Source organism: Electrophorus electricus, chromosome 8, assembly GCF_041902795.1.
Source record: "Electrophorus electricus isolate QZ-2024a chromosome 8, ASM4190279v1, whole genome shotgun sequence".
Classification (NCBI taxonomy): domain Eukaryota; kingdom Metazoa; phylum Chordata; class Actinopteri; order Gymnotiformes; family Gymnotidae; genus Electrophorus; species Electrophorus electricus.
Genome location: NC_137504.1, coordinates 1937501 through 1958362, shown reverse-complemented (window position 1 = coordinate 1958362; position 20862 = coordinate 1937501). Strand labels below are relative to the sequence as shown.

Genomic DNA, 20862 nt, shown 5'->3' with positions numbered 1-20862 from the left:
TGCCCTGTATTTTGTGTGCTGAATCAATACCGCCCTGGATATTTAATAACTACTAATGTAGTAAGTCGGCACTGTCCTTCCTGTTACTTAGTAAGTCAACTCTGACCTTTAGGCTACGTGGTAACTCAGTTGGTGACGTCGTACGGCTCGGACGGTCACTCTTTGGCACTGACGGAGACGGGCGAGGTGTTTAGCTGGGGTGACGGGGATTATGGGAAACTGGGCCACGGCAACAGTGAGAGGCAGCGAAGGCCCAAACAGATCGAGGCTCTGCAGGGTGAAGAGGTGATGCAGGTGAGAAGAGTTCATAGGGTGGGGAGGAAGATAGCCCCTCCCAAGTGGTGATGAAATGATGGCTGTGTGTGTGTGTCAGTGTTTATGTAGTTCATTTCATGCACACACAGTTTTTAGCCTAAAGTGCTTCGCTTGGAAGTGAAGCAAGAACAACACAAGCTTCACAAGCCTTCAGATAATTTAAAGACATTAACTATGAGAAATACTTGTGAAAAGACATAATACATACTATTACTACACATACAGCAGGAAAAACCAGTATAAAAAATAAACAGGAAGGGATAGGAATATTTTTTTATAATTTAAAACATTAAAGATGGTAACACATTTAGTCACACACATACCAAAAAAAGATTTTTTTGCCCCAGAAAACAAGTCCATCCCATATGTCTGAATCAGACCCTCCACTGTTGGCATTATCAGACATTCTACGCTCCCCCTTTAACTGAGTGTGATGATGTCCAATCTCTTTTTCTCGCCCTTCCTTTAGCTCGCGTGCGGGTTCAAACACTCCGCTGTCGTCACGGCTGACGGGAAACTCTTCACGTTCGGCAGCGGAGACTCTGGGCGCCTAGGTCAAAGGTCAACCTCTAACAAGCTGCTGCCAGAGAGGGTGGCCGCACTGGAGGGCTGCCACATCGCACAGGTAAGAGAAGTGTCCCCGCCCCCTGATCAGGGTGAGCACCTGGGTGTGGGGCGTGGCCAAATGAAGCCTGCTCAATACTGTTCTGTTCCAAACAGAACAAGAATCAGTCTGTCAGGATGAGGACATGTTCAGTCTGCCAGAATATCACAGCATTTATTGACCACTGAATAGTGTCTTTGGTCTCCTTCAAGAAGTGCTTCTGAGCTGCATTTGAGAAATAGCGCCATCTGCTGGACAAAAGCTCTGTTTGCTATCTTTAAAATGCAGAATTTGTTTTTGACAAGCAGTAGATAAATAAAACTAGTGAAACACAGGAAAATGTTGTGTGCATGTCTGTAACTTTGACTGCTGAGCGCAGAAAACCCTGTAACATGGCCTGTGATTGGAGGAGCTGTAATTTGTTTTTGCTCAGGTGTCGTGTGGCATTAACCACACACTGGCACTGTCGTCGGACGGGATGACCCTCTGGGCCTTTGGTGATGGGGATTATGGGAAGCTCGGCACTGGACATTGCACAGTCAAGTGCTATCCCCAGGTACCGCCTCCTAAACCAAGTTTCAACTGGCCAATTCTCCTGTCAGTCGTTGATTGCTGTGATTGGATAACTCATCTGTGTGTTGAATGACAGAAAGTGGACGCACTCTGTAATAAGGGCATAAAGAAGGTGGGGTGTGGGACGCACTTCTCGGTGGTGCTGACCAAAGACGGACACGTGTACACGTTTGGTCAAGGTATGTCCAAGAAAAATGCTGAAGAAAGTAGTCTAGATGGAAAAACACTGGAAAACTACCCCATACCCTCTCCATGTGAGCCCATACACTGTATGTATGCAGCTGTGTGATAGATTTTATTATGACATAAGCCACATTAACCAACTATGCTCTGTGTGTGTGTGTGTGTGTGTGTGTGTGTGTGTGTGTGTGTGTGTGTGTGTGTGTGTGTGTTTGCGATCCCAGAGCGTCTCATAGGGCTTCCCGACTCCATGCTGAAGAACCACAGCTGGCCACAGGTGGTACCTGCACTGGAGGGTGTCTTCATTGAGGACATCGCCATGGGCTGTGAGCATGTCCTTGCCCTCTCCAACACTGGAGATGTGTACGTGTGGGGCTGCAACTGTGAGGCTCAGGTACACACACACACACACACACACACACACACACACACACACACACACTCATGGGTTTGTGTTTTTGCTGATATGTTGTGTGTGTGTGTGTGTGTGTGTGTGTGTGTGTGTGCGCGTGCGTGCGTGTGTAGTTGGGTCTGGGTCACTCCAGTCCTGTGAAGGAACCCACACTGGTCACAGCTCTTCAGGGCAAGAATATCAGACAAATCTCTGCTGGCCGGTGCCACAGCGCAGCCTGGACTACACCGTGTTCATCATCCAGGAGCTCAGGTACACACACACACACACACACACACACACACACACACACACACACACACACACACACACACACACACACGCATGCATGCACACAACCATGCATGCATACACATAAAGGACCCATTTTTATTATATAGACATTATTGTAGTTTAGCATCAATTACAAAAAAAAGTAAAATTATGCTGACAAATGAGACCACGCCTGAAACTCCACCTGTCCACCTCCCTAACTCCATCCTTCCTTCTCCCAATTGCTATGCTTCCCTGCCAATTCACCCGTTTTCTCCCTGCGTCCTGTCTTTCTTCTACCTCTCTCTCTCTCTCTTTCTCTCTCTCTCGTCCCCCCTTCTGAGCTCATAGATCCACACATCTCCTGGTACAGATTAGATGTATCATCATATGTGTCATTCCCACTCTCACTGCCTGCTGCTGTATAGCAGACGTGTAGCTATTCGCCGTCCCCCATACACCCTCGCGTGTGTGCAGGTTCGGCGGTGTTGCGTGTGGGTCTGCCCCAGGCCGTGCCGCCCCAGTACAACACCCTGAGGGGCTGCAGTCCGGAGCAGCTGGCCACACGTCTGCGGGTGCTGCACCACTTCTCTGACCTCATGTACAGGTCATGGAGGCTCCTGAACCTGGACCCACGCAACCAGGTGCCCGACACCAGCCCCGTCCCTACCCAGCCAGACGGGTTTGTCTCAAGGCCTCATAAGACTGGACTTACAGATTATGAGGCATCTCGCCCCCAACCCCCCACCTCTCTCTCTCTCTCTCTCTCTCTCTCTCTCTCTCTCTCTCTGTCTCTCTCCCTCTCTCTCTCTCTACTCTGGACAGAAGGTGACATGTTGCCAGTGTCATATTTTAAGATATTGTTCATGTCACAGATATGATCTCATATCTGTATAATGTGGATGAGAATCAGAAACAGAATATGGTGCTGGATGTGACCGCGACCTCATAAATCCCAAAGGAAACGTTGGATGCGCCCACAACTTCTGACCTTTCACAAATGTTTCAAATGCTTGGACTGTTTACTCTCACCTCTGAGCTCCTGCTTAAATAATTGATTGATGCGCCAAACCGCCCATCATCTCCCCCCTCCCCCCATCCTGGGCTGGCTCCAGTAACTCTCTCTCTCGCTCTCTCGCTCTCTCTCTCTCTCTCTCTGTGCCTGGCGTGCAGGTGCCCTCGTCCCGCTACAGCGTGGGCACAGCTGCCATTGTGCAAGGCCAGCTCCGCGGCCTCCTGTCCCCCAAGGTCAACACACTGCCCCTGGTACGCTCCATCGGCCGGACCATGACTCAAGGCAAAACCTACGGACCCCAGGTCACCGTCAAGAGAATCTCCACCAGGTACACCATGACACGTTGCTGGGAACTGACTAAATGAATCTCATTTTTAGTTGTTTACAGACTTGTTTTGGACATTTGCATTTATGTTTGTTTATACTCTTTATGTAATTGTCTTGTTTTTATTTTGCACTTTTATTTATTTTGCACTTTGAATTCCTAATGTGTGTGAAATAACCTGGTGTTGATTGTTATGGTATGTGCAGGATTCTCACTCAGTCCTCCCGTCCACAGGGGGCGCTCCAGCAAGCCCATCTTTGTGCAGATTGCTAAGCAGGTGGTGAACGTGAACCCTTCAGAACTGCGTCTGCCCTCCAGGGCCTGGAAAGTCAAGCTGGTGGGCGAGGGGGCGGACGACGCAGGGGGCGTGTTTGATGACACCATCACCGAGATGTGCCAGGTCACTGTAACCCACGTGTCCTCTGTAACACACGTGTCCACTGTAACCCTCGTGTCCTCTGTAACCCTCGTGTCCTCTGTAACCCACGTGTCCTCTGTAACCCACGTGTCCTCTGTAACCCACGTGTCCTCTGTAACCCTCGTGTCCACTGTAACCCACGTGTCCTCTGTAACACACGTGTCCTCTGTAACCCTCAGGCTAAGTCCAGGTTATTTCTTTAACCCTCATATCCACTGTAACACACATGTCCACTGTAACCCACGTGTCCTCTGTAACCCACGTGTCCTCTGTAACCCACGTGTCCTCTATAACCCTCGTGTCCTCTGTAACCCTCGTGTCCTCTGTAACCCACGTGTCCTCTGTAACCCACATGTCCACTGTAACCCACGTGTCCTCTGTAACCCTCATGTCCTCTGTAACCCACGTGTCCACTGTAACCCATGTGTCCACTGTAACCCACGTGTCCTCTGTAACCCACGTGTCCTCTGTAACCCACGTGTCCTCTGTAACCCTCGTGTCCACTGTAACCCACGTGTCCTCTGTAACCCTCAGGCTAAGTCCAGGTTATTTCTTTAACCCTCATATCCACTGTAACACACATGTCCACTGTAACCCACGTGTCCTCTGTAACCCACGTGTCCTCTATAACCCTCGTGTCCTCTGTAACCCTCGTGTCCTCTGTAACCCACGTGTCCTCTGTAACCCACATGTCCACTGTAACCCACGTGTCCTCTGTAACCCTCATGTCCTCTGTAACCCACGTGTCCACTGTAACCCACGTGTCCACTGTAACCCACGTGTCCTCTGTAACCCACGTGTCCTCTGTAACCCACGTGTCCTCTGTAACCCTCATGTCCACTGTAACCCACGTGTCCTCTGTAACCCTCAGGCTAAGTCCAGGTTATTTCTTTAACCCTCATATCCACTGTAACCCACGTGTCCTCTGTAACCCACATGTCCTCTGTAACCCTCAGGTTAGGTCCAGGTTATTTCTTTAACCCTCATATCCACTGTAACACACATGTCCACTGTAACCCACGTGTCCTCTGTAACCCACGTGTCCTCTATAACCCTCGTGTCCTCTGTAACCCTCGTGTCCTCTGTAACCCACGTGTCCTCTGTAACCCACATGTCCACTGTAACCCACGTGTCCTCTGTAACCCTCATGTCCTCTGTAACCCACGTGTCCACTGTAACCCACGTGTCCTCTGTAACCCTCATGTCCTCTGTAACCCACGTGTCCACTGTAACCCACGTGTCCCCTGTAACCCACGTGTCCTCTGTAACCCACGTGTCCTCTGTAACCCACATGTCCACTGTAACCCACGTGTCCTCTGTAACCCTCATGTCCACTGTAACCCACGTGTCCTCTGTAACCCTCAGGCTAAGTCCAGGTTATTTCTTTAACCCTCATATCCACTGTAACCCACGTGTCCTCTGTAACCCACGTGTCCTCTGTAACCCACATGTCCACTGTAACCCACGTGTCCTCTGTAACCCTCATGTCCACTGTAACCCACGTGTCCTCTGTAACCCACGTGTCCTCTGTAACCCACATGTCCACTGTAACCCACGTGTCCTCTGTAACCCTCATGTCCACTGTAACCCACGTGTCCTCTGTAACCCTCAGGCTAAGTCCAGGTTATTTCTTTAACCCTCATATCCACTGTAACCCACGTGTCCTCTGTAACCCACGTGTCCTCTGTAACCCACATGTCCACTGTAACCCACGTGTCCTCTGTAACCCACATGTCCTCTGTAACCCTCAGGTTAGGTCCAGGTTATTTCTTTAACCCTCATATCCACTGTAACCCACATGTCCTCTGTAACCCACGTGTCCTCTGTAACCCACGTGTCCTCTATAACCCTCGTGTCCTCTGTAACCCTCGTGTCCTCTGTAACCCACGTGTCCTCTGTAACCCACATGTCCACTGTAACCCACGTGTCCTCTGTAACCCTCGTGTCCTCTGTAACCCACGTGTCCACTGTAACCCACGTGTCCTCTGTAACCCACGTGTCCTCTGTAACCCACATGTCCACTGTAACCCACGTGTCCTCTGTAACCCTCATGTCCACTGTAACCCACGTGTCCTCTGTAACCCACGTGTCCTCTGTAACCCTCATGTCCACTGTAACCCACATGTCCTCTGTAACCCTCAGGCTAAGTCCAGGTTATTTCTTTAACCCTCATATCCACTGTAACCCACGTGTCCTCTGTAACCCACGTGTCCTCTGTAACCCACGTGTCCTCTGTAACCCACATGTCCACTGTAACCCACGTGTCCTCTGTAACCCACGTGTCCTCTGTAACCCACATGTCCTCTGTAACCCTCAGGTTAGGTCCAGGTTATTTCTTTACTACTATTTGACTGTCACTCACTCTCTCCACCTCCCTTTCTCTTTCTTTCTCTCAGTTCAGTTCAGTTCATTTCAGATCAAACAGTTTTATTGGCGTGAATTGTGATTTCTAGCTGATGCCAAAGCACTGTACTTATAAAAGTATCATACTTATAAAAGTGGAACATGACTGACAAGTAAAGGAGAGAAAAAAACAATCAAAAATCTCTCTCTCTCTCTCACACACTCTCACACTCTCATTCACTCTCTCTCTCTCATACACTCTCTCTCAGGAGTTGCAGTCTGGTGTGGTTGATCTCCTCATTCGCACTCCCAATAGTTATGCAGATGTGGGCAGTAATACTGATAGGTATTAACACACACACACACACACACACACACACACACACAGACATACTCATTTTATATTTGTGTATATATAAGTTGGTACTACTCATCTACTCATTAAAGATTCACACACTGAAACATAGACAGGCACAATTGCTCATTATAGAACTCCCTAACTACACACACACACACAGACTACATACTCACCCACAACAAACAAAAATGTATCTACCCAAAGTCTCCTTCTCTGTCATAACTGTTGCGATTGGCTGTCTTCACTTGACCCTGCGGCTCTGATTGGCTGTGGCAGGTACCTGCTGAACCCGGCGGCCGTCTCTGATGAGCACATGGCGCAGTTCCGTTTCCTGGGCATCCTGTTGGCGGTGGCCGTGCGTACCAGAAAGCCCCTGGACCTGCACTTGGCCCCGTGGGTGTGGAAACAGTTGTGCTGCATCCCGCTGGGCGGAGCCGACCTGGAGGAGGTGGACCTTCTCACCTACCGCTCCCTGCAGGGCATTCTCCACTTGGACGACAGCAGCATCGACGAGGAGAACTTCACAGTGGTGAGCACCTCCAGCCTCGCACTGGGCTACGCATGAGTGCTGACCTGTGAATTTAACCTTCAAGGTCAGAATAAGGTGAAAGAGTTACAAGAACCATTTACTTTTAGAATTGCCTTGTCTTCATTTTAGTAATGGCATTATTGCTTCATACACAGAGACAGACCTAACCACCCTCCCTCTCCTTCCCTCCCCCACCCCTCCCTCTCTCTCTCTCTCTCTCTCTCTCTCTCTCTCTTTTCCTCTCTTTCTAGATGATACCTCTGGACTCCTTCGTGGCCCACAGTGCCGACGGGAAGCTGGTGCCAGTGGTGCCCGGTGGGCAAAATCTCCCACTGACATTCCAGAACAGGACTGAGTATGTGGAAAGGGCACTCGAGTACAGGCTGCATGAGATGGACCGACAGGTAAGAACCCTGAGATGGACCGACAGGTAAGAGCCCTGAGATGGACCGACAGGTAAGAGCCCTGAGATGGACAGACAGGTCAGTGTCCTCAGATAGACAGACAGGTCAGAGTCTAGCACACAGAGCTTTTCTCTCAGTGTTGGTAATCTTTAACCCTAGCCTAATCTTAGTTTAACCTGAACACCTGATTCCACTCGTCGAGTTCTTCATGAATGCAGGCTTACCACGACTCCTGGACCCAGACTCAGGTCTCAGATATCTGTGGCAGTGAATCAGATTTTCCTCTTTGCTAGTTTTTCTTCACTAGCAGTTTGCACACAAGATCATCAGCCTGTTTCCACATGTTTTGATTTATATCTACAAGTCTTATTGTTTATGTGTGCATACAAGTGTGTGTGTGTATATATATATATATATATATATATGTATATGTATATGTATATGTATATGTATATATGCATGTGTATCTGTTCATTTGCCAGTTGCCTATATAAATGTCTGTGTGTCTGTGTGCATGCCCGTGTGTGTGTGTGTGTGTGTGTGTGTGTGTGTGTGTGTGTGTGTGTGTGTGTGTGTAGACTGCGGCGGTGAGGGACGGCATGTCCTGCATTGTCCCGGTTCCTCTGCTCTCTCTTCTGACGGCCCGACAGCTGGAGCAGCTGGTCTGTGGTCTGCCTGAGGTCTCCGTGGAGACGCTCAAGAAAGTGGTCCGATACCGGGACATCACCGAAAGCCACCAGCTGATTGGCTGGCTCTGGCAAAGCCTGGAGGAGTTCACCAATGAGGAGAGGGTGCTGTTTCTGCGTTTTGTTTCTGGCCGCTCCAGGTTACCATCCAACCCGGCGGACATCACGCAGAAGTTTCAGATCATCAAAGTGGATCGGGTGAGGACCTCAGACGGAGGGTTAACATGCTTCTTTATGCATCCCTAAATGTCATTTTTCTGGAGTTTAAACACACAGTTTAAACACACTGCTGGGTGAAGTTACTAGATTACATACATGTAAGTACAAGATAACAGGTATGTGTAAACACTGTGCAGCGCACCTGTGACAGGTAAAGCAGATGTATTACGTGAAATTGACACATGATGTCACTTGTGGTGTGAAGTGGGTTTGTCTGATGTGCTGCGTTCTCTCCCCTTTAGCCTGTGAATGGCCTCCCCACTGCTCAGACCTGCTTCTTCCAGCTACGTCTGCCGCCCTACACCAGCCAGGCAGTGCTAGCCGAGCGCCTACGCTACTCAATCCACAACTGTCCCTCTATAGACATGGACAACTACATGCTGTCTCGCAACACGGACCCCGCTGATGTCTCGGACACAGAGCACTGATGCCCTACCCCTAGCATGATTGCCCTAGCCCGGCACATTGGGGTTTAAAATGCCTTTGGTTTGGTCTGGGTTTATTTTATTTCTTCTTTTTTATTGTCTCTGGTTACTCTTTCTTACTGGTGCGATAAAGAAGTGTGTCTCTCCTGTGGTTCCAGCCAAGAGCCCTGGAACAGTCCACTATATATTTATTTGAATTCTCTGCTTGATACAGAATATTTCAAATGTAAGTCTTGGCTACAAGAAAATACTTTAAAAGAAAAAATCGAGGCAGGAAAATATGAATGTACAAACTTGCAAGCGTATAAACTGAAATAGTACATGGTCTACGTTCAGGGTCCGTAAAGGCCTGTATCTCGAATAGCTGCTATGAAAGGTTGGCTTGACAGAGGGGTGAGGTGGGTTTACTGTCACGGGCTCCCGGATGGCTGTCCTCTCCACCACCTCAGAGTGTTTGGACCTGGGACGGATGTTGAGCATGAGATGAAGGGCAGGGAGGGTGTTTGGGTCTGTGTAGAACAACTTGTGTTTATTACGTCTCACTGAAACTCAGACTGGGGCTTCCAAACTTGAGTGAATGTATAGTCGCAAAATGCCTACATGCGCATGTCCACTCCTGCATGGACATAACTATGGCAAGCAGTTTTAACATTTATTGATCTGAACAAATTTGCATTAAATATTTCTGTAATTCATTTATAACTAGACATAACACCAATTCAAGATATCACTAATTACATTTTGACCAGAATGAATGACGTCACGTTTGCAGTTGGTTTGTAAGGGAGCTTCAATTCAAGATATCTGAAATTCATTACTGATGACATACAATATAAATTTAAGATATGCAGTATATTATCACTTGTCATAATGCAAATTATAGATATGTTCACTTTGCTTTTGTTTAGTTGTAAGTCTAATTCAAGATATCTCACAATTTAAGTTCCTAAATGTATTTTTAGATATCTGAAAACAAACTTTCACTAGTGCAAATTAAATTGTAGATAGCTTGAATGTAAAATATGACTAGTCAAAACTGAATTAAAGATATCCTGGGTTTGATGTAGACTTAGTCTAAAGTCCTTTTAAGATATCTGCAAAGAAATGATGGATATCTTGAATGTGTTGTAAACTTGTATCTTGAAATATTATTCTGACTAGTCAGATGTACGTAACAGATTTATGTAGCCGATTTTAGCACGAAAACCCACCCCTGTGGTGGAATAAATAATACACTTTGTTAGTTTTACTCTGTAAAAAGGGTTTAGTATAAACTTTACACCCTAACTTATGTTTGGACTGACAGATTCGTGTAGTTCCCTTTTAATGTTAATGATCAACTGATCAATTCAAAATGTGTTACACGGTCCATAATGCATACGATTTCTCAGATATCTGAAAATGTCGTTTATACTAGACGAATGATCTAATTATCATTTCGGTTTTCTGACGCTTCAAATGACGATCCTGATGATGTAATTGAAGATCTTAAAATATATTTTGACTCCTCAAAATGTAATTGTTGATATCTTAAATTTCCATTCTTACTAGCAGGATTGTTAATGCAGATCCTTAATTGTCATTTTGAATAGTCAATTCGAAATCTTACTAATCAAAATTCCTTTGTGGATGATTTCATTAAATTTTATTATGGGTAGTCAGATGAAACCGACTATAGGTTAGAACCGCTTGCCACACATGTCCAGTCCTACACGCACATGTTCACTCCTACATGGACATACCCACTCCTACACACACACATCCAGTCCTACACACACACATCCACTCCTACATGGATATACCCACTCCTACACACACACATCCACTCCTACATGGACATACCCACTCCTACACACACACATCCACTTCTACATGGATATACCCACTCCTACACACACACATCCACTCCTACATGGACATACCCACTCCTACACACACACATCCACTCCTACATGGACATACCCATTCCTACACACACACACATCCACTCCTACATGGACATACCCACTCCTACACACACACATCCACTCCTACATGGATATACCCACTCCTACACACACACATCCACTCCTACATGGACATATCCACTCCTACACACACACATCCACTCCTACATGGACATATCCACTCCTACACACACACATCCACTCCTACATGGACATATCCACTGCTACATGGACATATCCACTCCTACACAGACACATCCACTCCTACATGGATATACCCACTCCTACACACACACATCCACTCCTACACACACACATCCACTCCTACATGGACATACCCACTCCTACACACACACATCCACTCCTACATGGACATACCCACTCCTACACACACACATCCACTCCTACATGGACATACCCACTCCTACACACACACATCCACTCCTACACGGACATACCCACTCCTACACACACACATCCACTCCTACACGGACATACCCACTCCTACACGGACATACCCACTCCTACACACACACATCCACTCCTACACACACACATCCACTCCTACACGGACATACCCACTCCTACACACACACATCCACTCCTACATGGACATACCCACTCCTACACACACACATCCACTCCTACATGGATATACCCACTCCTACACACACACATCCACTCCTACATACACACATCCACTCCTACATGGACATACCCACTCCTACGCACACATGTCCACTCCTGAATGCACATGTCCAGTCCTACATCCACATGTCTACTATGTGCACATGTCCACTCCTACACACACGTCCACTCCTGCATGCACATGTCTACTACGTGCACGTGTCCACTCCTGCGCCATTTTATTTGCCAACCCTGTGAACTGCTTTTACATAACATGACACTGGATGGAATTTAGTGTTTCTCTCTTTTATTTGTGGAAAAAAAAAACTAGAAACATTTTGTGATTAGATGCAGCTTTTTTGTTAGTGTGTGTGTGTGTGTGTGTGTGTGTGTGGTTTGAAGTTCAGAGGATGGGGCATCATAGAGGAGGGCTTTGAGAAGAGTGAATACCCTCCTGACCTTCTCTGCACTGGGTTCATTGGCTGCTGCTGCGTGTCTTGGTGTCTAACAATGCTGGATTCTTCTCATCCCAGTTGGTTGTACAAAGGGAGGGCAGTATTTATCCCAGTGAGGGAGAAGCTGTCCATGGTGGGAACAGAGGGGGCATGGATGCATTGTCCTGGAGAATGTAAACAAAAAATAAAGTTATTAAAGAGATTTGAACTTAGCTGTCGTTGATATTTTTAAAAACAAAATGTGCAATTAATTTTATTGGCAGTGATACCTCATTCCAGTTCCAGTGTGCGTGTGTGTTTGCTGTCTCTAGGATTGTGCTATGCTGGACTGAGATTGATGTTGTCATTCCTGTGATCTGTGGAGCACCTCTGTCTCAGGGGTCACAGCCCCAAGTGCCCCACACACACCACATTCTTTCCATTTTTTCTTCTCACGTCCCTTCTTTCACTTGGGAAAGCCACATCTATAACCACTGCTTCTCACCCACTATCACAGTGTCTGGATGGTTTGCCACTACCTGTCTGGATCTGGAGGTCACACAGGGTCTCAGACGTATTGTTCTTCACCACAGTAGTTCCTCTCATTTGGACTTGAGGGTGTCCAGCTCTTATGTCTTGTACATGTTCCTGTATATGATCCCTGACATTGGGACACAGTCTCACATCTTGGGTAACATTGGTGTACCACACCCCTGTTTCAGTAGAATATATGTTATAAAAGCCCTGGTTGGGATTCAAACCTCTTAAACTGAAGTCAGTGGCAAGTACGGGCCAGAAGTTCCAAGGTCAAAGTGGGATACACTCCTGAAGGTGGTGAATGAGGGAACTAAGATTCTGTGGGACTTCCACATACAGACTGAAAAAATGGTTCCAGTAGTAATCACAGCACACACACACACACACACACACACACACACACACACACACACACACACACACACACACACACACACACTACTGCACTTTTGTGGACAGAAATCTCGATGTTGATCCTGGGATCTATTGCAGCCATTCTCCAGTCAATCACATACCCTTGTGCTCTGATTACCATGGGAACCACAGTTGCATTCACTCTCCACATCTTTTCCAGCTCTTCTCAGCCCTTGGTATTTCTCAAGCTTTTCGTGTTCCTTGTCCTTGATGTTGCAGAAGTCTCTCTCTCTTTGTATACAGACTCTTTTTTTTCAGTACTTTGTAAAATCCCCTTTGGCAGCAAACACAACTATAGTTGTTGTGGGATTCATCTCTGTGAGCTAGAAACGCCTGGGTTTGGGCAGTTTAGTGCCGTCTGCATGGAGAACATCTCAAGGTCCCTCACACTGGACCGCTGTGACCCGACATCTTCAGGTGGGTGTCATGAGGTTTAAGGCCATCGTCATGTTGAAAGGTGTTTTGGTGTAACAGTCTGAGTGAGTGTGCACTGGAGGAGGTTTGACTGCACTGGAGGAGATTTTCCACAACTCTGCCAGCAACATTGGGATCGAGCAAGTCCATTGACATGCCTGCCAGTTCTGTCCAAAAAGTCCAAAACCTTTTCCTCTCATCAGACCAGAGAATCGTTTTCCTCCTGTTTCAGGAGTCATTTAACCCTTTAGACTCCACATGGGCTTCCATACATCATATACCCAACAATACCTTCCATCTTGTCCCTCTGCCATAATGGCCTGACTTATGAAGTCCTGTTGACACTCTTCTTCCTTCAGTAGGTTCTTCTGTCACTGTGTGTGACTTCAGGGGAAGGGTTCAGGTTCTGCCAAACTTCTTCCATTTCAAAATAACTTTACCCACTGTTGCTGTGGGAACACTCAAATATTTAACTTGTTTTAAATACTATGCCATGCCACAATTTGAACATGGAGATCCACAGAGGGGTTGCATCCCAGTAGTGTAATACAGACTATACTATAAAGTATATACCATATATGCACTGTGGGACAAAAGTCAACACCATACCGTCCATTTCTAAATATAGATTGTGAATTTTTGAGTATACTCATCTTTGATAGCAGTGACTGAACTATGTACTACATCCTCACCAATTATTTGGTATTAAGGTAAGTAAGCAACTGGGACATAAGCCCATAGTTTGATTCAAATTGCAACAGGTGGAGTCCAGCTGACACACATCTCTAGGACAATTAAAGCAAACGGGAGGCACCTGACCACAGTCTGGAATACCAGAGCAAAGCACTTGAATGCATTTGTGAATACTGCATTCGTGAATACTACGTTTGTGAATACTGTGTTTGGTAATTAGTTTTCAACACCTTTCACTTCATCATTATGGGTGAGTTAAGTGTAGTTTGGTGGATACAAATGTCAATAATATCCATATAAGATAACACTGACAACTCATTAATGAGGGCTGCAGTGACGATCTGTACTACGCGCAGCAGTTGGACCACCACATGTTGGAGTCAATCACACACATACACGTTTGGAACATGGGCAAGACACAAAATAATGAGCTTTTAGAAAGGTTTACTGACAGAAAAAAAAGAAAACATTTCAATTTAAATTGCCTAGCGCACAGTAAAAAAAAAATCTGTGTTGCTTCTAGAACAAAAACAGACTCAGTAAAACTAATCAAGTTACATCCAATCAGAAACAAACAAACAAACAAAAAAGAGCAGTGACATCACACTCAATGGTCAAGTTTCAATATTCCATCACTCAAATGTGAACAACCTTTGCATTTAATTCAATATAAATGACATACATGCATAACAGATCAAACATGAAATTATCATCAATATCCAATTGTTTTTTTAACTAAAAGTAAATCAATCTCCTAGCCCTTAACTGTCTCTGACAGGTTCAATATGTAAAGTGGTCTTACATGCTGTTTTGTGGTACTCAAGACACACACACACACACACACACACACACACACACACACACACACAAGCCTCTGGAACACTCTCAGCACATCCTCTGAGTTGGAGTATTTGTTTTAAGATGCTGTAGAAAGAAAAACCTGAAAATACAGTTCTGTAATGCAGCATGAACACGAAGGTATGCTTTGGCTGTACTGGGATCAGGTGCTCAAAAATACAGCATGAACACAAAGGTGTGTTTTGGCTGTACTGGGATCAGGTGCTCAAATGTGACCTGATTGCACTGTGTTAAAATCTTATAACTGCTTCTAATAATGTAATCCAATCCAAAATTCAAATCAGAAGTTAATCTGACTACTACTGGTGTCTAGATTAAGAACATCTGCATCTGGGAGTGAAAAGTTAAGAGGCGTGGGACTATGGTATAGTCATCTTTATTCACTAGATTGATTTGAGGTTTGTCTTCATTTACACAGTCACATCCCCCATTTATGTACCCAGAACTGATACTAATATATAATCTTTCTTTATTATGGTTGGCCTGATTCAGAAGCAATCAAATTATGTCGGTGGAGCCAGTGTGAGTAACCTGATTGGTTGTGAGTGAAGAGGGAAAACGTTTTCTAATCTCCAACCAGCTCAGCGCAGCCACGAGCAGAAACGTGATGAGTCGCTGGCGTTTAGTTCTCCGCCTGGAGATGCTATCATTTTGACAAATGGCTTTCGGCAGCGGCCCAGCGACAGTGTTTGAAACGGAGGGCGGTAATCAGCATCCTCGACCTGCTCCACAGAGGGAGGCGAAGCCCTCGTCTGATGACTGAGCACACAGAGAAGACTAGAGGTACATCTGCCTTCCAGAGTGGTTCTTAAATCAAATACCGTCACTAAAGAGGCCGTGTTCTGTCCGTCCTGACTGCAGGGATCCAATCACAGGAGTCAATTTAGCGTTCGTTTTTAGGGTGTAAAGATGAAACATGAACTAATGTAGAATATGCTGTGCTGTATTGTTCTGTTTATGTCTATTTGTGTTTTTATTTAGATGTTTTCATCTAAGTTATTTACTTTATATTCATCCAAATACAGTTTATATTACAGTAAGGTAGTTACAGCCAATCATGTATGGATATGCTTTTGTGATCCTGTTTAGATGTGTATGTGGTTTAGTCCCCCCTCTGTTTAGGTGTGTATGTGGTTTAGTCCCTCCTCTGTTTAGGTGTGTATGTGGTTTAGTCCCTCCTCTGTTTAGGTGTGTATGTGGTTTAGTCCCTCCTCTGTTTAGGTGTGTATGTGGTTTAGTCCCTCCTCTGTTTAGGTGTGTATGTGGTTTAGTCCCCCCTCTGTTTAGGTGTGTATGTGGTTTAGTCCTTCCTCTGTTTAGGTGTGTATGTGGTTTAGTCCCCTCTCTGTTTAGGTGTGTATGTGGTTTAGTCCCTCCTCTGTTTAGGTGTGTATGTGGTTTAGTCCCTCCTCTGTTTAGTTGTGTATGTGGTTTAGTCCCTCCTCTGTTTAGGTGTGTATGTGGTTTAGTCCCTCCTCTGTTTAGGTGTGTATGTGGTTTAGTCCCTCTTCTGTTTAGGTGTGTATGTGGTTTAGTCCCTCTTCTGTTTAGGTGTGTATGTGGTTTAGTCCCTCCTCTGTTTAGATGTGTATGTGGTTTAGTCCCTCCTCTGTTTAGGTGTGTATGTGGTTTAGTCCCTCCTCTGTTTAGGTGTGTATGTGGTTTAGTCCCTCCTCTGTTTAGGTGTGTATGTGGTTTAGTCCCTCCTCTGTTTAGGTGTGTATGTGGTTTAGTCCCTCCTCTGTTTAGGTGTGTATGTGGTTTAGTCCCTCTTCTGTTTAGGTGTGTATGTGGTTTAGTCCCTCCTCTGTTTAGGTGTGTATGTGGTTTATTCCCTCCTCTGTTTAGGTGTGTATGTGGTTTAGTCCCTCCTCTGTTTAGGTGTGTATGTGGTTTAGTCCCTCCTCTGTTTAGGTGTGTATGTGGTTTAGTCCCTCCTCTGTTTAGGTGTGTATGTGGTTTAGTCCCTCCTCTGTTTAGATGTGTATGTGGTTTAGTCCCTCCTCTGTTTAGGTGTGTATGTGGTTTAGTCCCTCCTCTGTTTAGGTGTGTATGTGGTTTAGTCCCTCCTCTGTTTAGATGTGTATGTGGTTTAGTCCCTCTTCTGTTTAGGTGTGTATGTGGTTTAGTCCCTCCTCTGTTTAGGTGTGTATGTGGTTTAGTCCCTCCTCTGTTTAGGTGTGTATGTGGTTTAGTCCCTCTTCTGTTTAGGTGTGTATGTGGTTTAGTCCCTCCTCTGTTTAGGTGTGTATGTGGTTTAGTCCCTCCTCTGTTTAGGTGTGTATGTGGTTTAGTCCCTCCTCTGTTTAGGTGTGTATGTGGTTTAGTCCCTCCTCTGTTTAGGTGTGTATGTGGTTTAGTCCCTCCTCTGTTTAGGTGTGTATGTGGTTTAGTCCCTCCTCTGTTTAGGTGTGTATGTGGTTTAGTCCCTCCTGTGTTTAGGTGTGTATGTGGTTTAGTCCCTCCTCTGTTTAGGTGTGTATGTGGTTTAGTCCCTCCTCTGTTTAGGTGTGTATGTGGTTTAGTCCCTCCTCTGTTTAGGTGTGTATGTGGTTTAGTCCCTCCTCTGTTTAGGTGTGTATGTGGTTTAGTCCCTCTTCTGTTTAGGTGTGTATGTGGTTTAGTCCCTCTTCTGTTTAGGTGTGTATGTGGTTTAGTCCCTCCTCTGTTTAGGTGTGTATGTGGTTTAGTCCCTCCTCTGTTTAGGTGTGTATGTGGTTTAGTCCCTCCTCTGTTTAGGTGTGTATGTGGTTTAGTCCCTCCTCTGTTTAGGTGTGTATGTGGTTTAGTCCCTCCTCTGTTTAGGTGTGTATGTGGTTTAGTCCCTCCTGTGTTTAGGTGTGTATGTGGTTTAGTCCCTCCTCTGTTTAGGTGTGTATGTGGTCCCCTCCATTAGTGATTAGTGTTAATTCCCTTTCACTCCTCTGTGGTGATCACGTGTCATCCTTTGCCAATTTCTCATGACTGTTCTTCTACACAGAAACAATTAATGGTGGACGTTTCTAGGTGTTTGTGTGATTCGTGTACCTGCTTGTGGTTCACGTCAGCAAGCTTGCAGCTGGTCTAGGATCAGGTAAATCAATGGCTTTGTGCTATTTTTGTTTTCTCCATTCATCACACCTGCCGCAAACAGGTTCAGAACAGGTTCAGAATGGGTGCCTGAGAATGTCCAACATTACTGCAGAGTCAGAGGCGCTGATGGCGTAAACACAATCTGGGGTTTCATGGGAGTTGGAAATCCTTCCAAACTGTTTTCCTTTGAAGTGTGAATGTTGACTCCTCTCAGCAGAAGCCTTTTTGTGGTGTGGAAAGGTTGTGCTCGATTTGGTTTTAAAAATACACAAAACAGAACACTATCACATTTACTACTCCAGACCAGTGGCATGACCAGGAGCCTTTGGGCCTATAATGATATTTTTTGCTTGTATAGTTGCGATTTTTATGTCACTGTTAAGTGAGTGGCTCATAAGACATGCAACTCCATCCCCTCTCATAGGACATGAGTTTTAGGAACACAGCTAAGGAGTGAAATGTAGGGTACTCATTCAGATGTTCACGTGATGGGCACTCAGCTAAATGACCAACCATGACTTTAAATTCTCTGTCTCTGGCATTTCATTTTCAGTGGCCTGAACAGCCAACAGATATTTTATCACATCCTAATTTTTGCCTTTGTTTATTATAGATATTGTGTGTTTATCCAGTTCAGAATTGTTTGCTGGAGTTTGACTGTGCAAGCACATTGTTTGCCATGCATCATATGGTGATGGCATACCTAATGGGTTAAAGAATTTGTCCAGTGGGAATCCTGATATCCAGTTTGCAGATTGTTGTGGGATCTGCATCTATTATCTGAGCCCTTCTGTGGTGGTGGTGCAATAGTTGAAAGACAAAAAACCCCACTCAAACACACAAGCCACTGCTCTGAAAGCAGCTCTGGTGTGTGATTGGAGCTTTGGCTGTCGCTATGGCAGCTGTTTCCCTGCCGCCAGGATGATTAGATGCCATTCTGTCAGGCTGAGGCCATCTCCGCTTTGCTCCACTGTACAGTAGAAACCACTCTGACAATCTGCCCTCGCGGCTCTGATCTCAAAACTCACTTCCCATGAATAATTCAGAAATGAGGGAATTCACCGGTGTGAATGATAAACATGTCCAAGTCCTCTCCTGGTCAGCAGGGGGCAGTGTGGTGCTTGAGGTTACGCTGTTTTCTGCATGTTTTTCATCCTCACAGCACACAGTTAGGGGATGGACATCCTCTCTCTGGTTATCCCTGATATCCCAGCTCCTTGTGTTCCTAACCTGTGCCACTGCTTCTCATGGACTTCTCTCTTCTCCAGCAGAGGCACACGGGAGGAAGGGCTGGAAATTGATATTAAAATGGAGGTGGGGATCACAGGGAAAGATCTGCTACTAAACCTGTGAGAGTGGGAAGCAAAATAAGGATGAGAAAATTAGAGGATTTTCTGTTTCGCATAATGGAATGTGGCAATCCCCTATTTTTAACCAAGTTAGTACTAGTGACTTCTGCTTTATTTTGCATTGGCATGTATTTGCAGATCTACTCATGATCACAGAATTGTTGAATTTTTAGAAAATCATGCCATTCTGTGTCAGAGACCAGTAAGCAACAGTGTTGAAGTGTGCGGTTACAATATTCCAACTTCCTGTTGTCATTCTGCAGGATGCTTGCCATTAGGACCCTGTTCTGTGTGTCTATCATGGTGGACTATTGCGGTGATTGACAAATACTCTGACCTTTTCTGACCCCGTCTTCCCCCCTGAGGTTGACAAATGTCTCTCCTGCTTCCTGTCATGGGTCACAGAGAATCGTAAAGCATTGCCATGCACACCCCTGGTCTATGCAGGAGTCATGCGTAGAAAAATGAACCACCAGTAAGAGCCGTGTGCTTTTTCCTCAAATCCCGTGTGGGGATATTTTATTTCCCTTTGCTAGATGTTGGATCTGATTCAGGCTGCTGAATTCTTAGATCTGTCTGCAGTTCCCTGCTCGAGTAGTGTCATCCGTGCACAGATCTCAGACAGGAAAAACCTCTTCTATTGATCTTTCTTTATTTGATATATTCAATATTGAATCACAGCCTTGCCGTCTTCCTGTTGGTAAGCCCGACCCACTGCCTGTACATATCTGTGACAATATTGCACGTTTGGTTCTATAATTAGACCCAGTAAGGCGAAGTACTCTCATAGACGAGGTTTCTATTTGAAGCACACATATCAAAGGAAACATTTCATGCTTACCCAACCTGGTGTAGGTAATGTTCTTTGTGCCATGTGTTCTGTTTTAGAGCCTGGCACTAATGTCAGCAGAAATTTACTGAATTTATCCATGAACATGGCTCTGTTTCATTACAAGTTTATGTGCAGGGGTCGTGTCATTGTACCCTGTTATGATGATAATCAGAACTGGAACCATTTCTGTTCATACTTGATCTGTGGGCATTGGCACCACAGAACCATTAGGGGGCAGTATATAGAATGGCCATTCACTGGACATCAGCAATAACAAGCAGCCAGTCATACAGGTTCCAATAGGAAGGTGGAAATTTGAACCAGTGTTAGTTCTGCTCAGACACTAGATTAGGCTCCAGGTAAAACTCAAGGTCAGACATTTACCTGACACTTTCATCCAAAGCAACTTACAATCATACAATTTTGAGTAATTGAAGGTTAAGGGTCTTGCTCAGGGACTCAACAGGGGAAAATTGGGAGTGGTGGGACTTGAACTGGCAGTTTTCTGATAATTAGTCCAGTACCTTAACCAGTGAGCTGCCACTGCCTGTTCAGACTAAAGGTAAGACTTCACAAGGCTCTAGTCCTAGTGACTAAACATTGATCCTGCTCTTTTCACATTAGTTCT

The 20862-nt window shown here is 45.6% G+C and overlaps 1 protein-coding gene across 11 annotated transcripts in view; it reads left to right on the top strand.

Moving 5' to 3' along the window:
• LOC113586311 (putative E3 ubiquitin-protein ligase HERC1) overlaps window positions 1-12294 on the top strand; it is a 207748-nt gene extending 195454 nt beyond the window's left edge. For 10 of the 11 annotated variants that reach the window (XM_035527665.2, XM_035527670.2, XM_035527666.2 and 7 more), the window contains 14 exons: window positions 113-294; window positions 785-940; window positions 1353-1475; window positions 1569-1671; window positions 1897-2066; window positions 2198-2336; window positions 2814-2980; window positions 3510-3679; window positions 3911-4076; window positions 6707-6783; window positions 7072-7324; window positions 7576-7728; window positions 8307-8612; window positions 8876-12294. In XM_035527665.2, the coding sequence (XP_035383558.2) occupies window positions 113-294; window positions 785-940; window positions 1353-1475; window positions 1569-1671; window positions 1897-2066; window positions 2198-2336; window positions 2814-2980; window positions 3510-3679; window positions 3911-4076; window positions 6707-6783; window positions 7072-7324; window positions 7576-7728; window positions 8307-8612; window positions 8876-9061 (2351 nt within the window). In that variant the 3' untranslated portion in view covers window positions 9062-12294. Of the gene's footprint in view, window positions 1-112; window positions 295-784; window positions 941-1352; window positions 1476-1568; window positions 1672-1896; window positions 2067-2197; window positions 2337-2813; window positions 2981-3509; window positions 3680-3910; window positions 4077-6706; window positions 6784-7071; window positions 7325-7575; window positions 7781-8306; window positions 8613-8875 lie in introns of those variants that run through there. The other variant, XM_081718758.1, reaches the window with a different exon arrangement.
• The last annotated feature ends 8568 nt before the right edge of the window (window positions 12295-20862 follow it).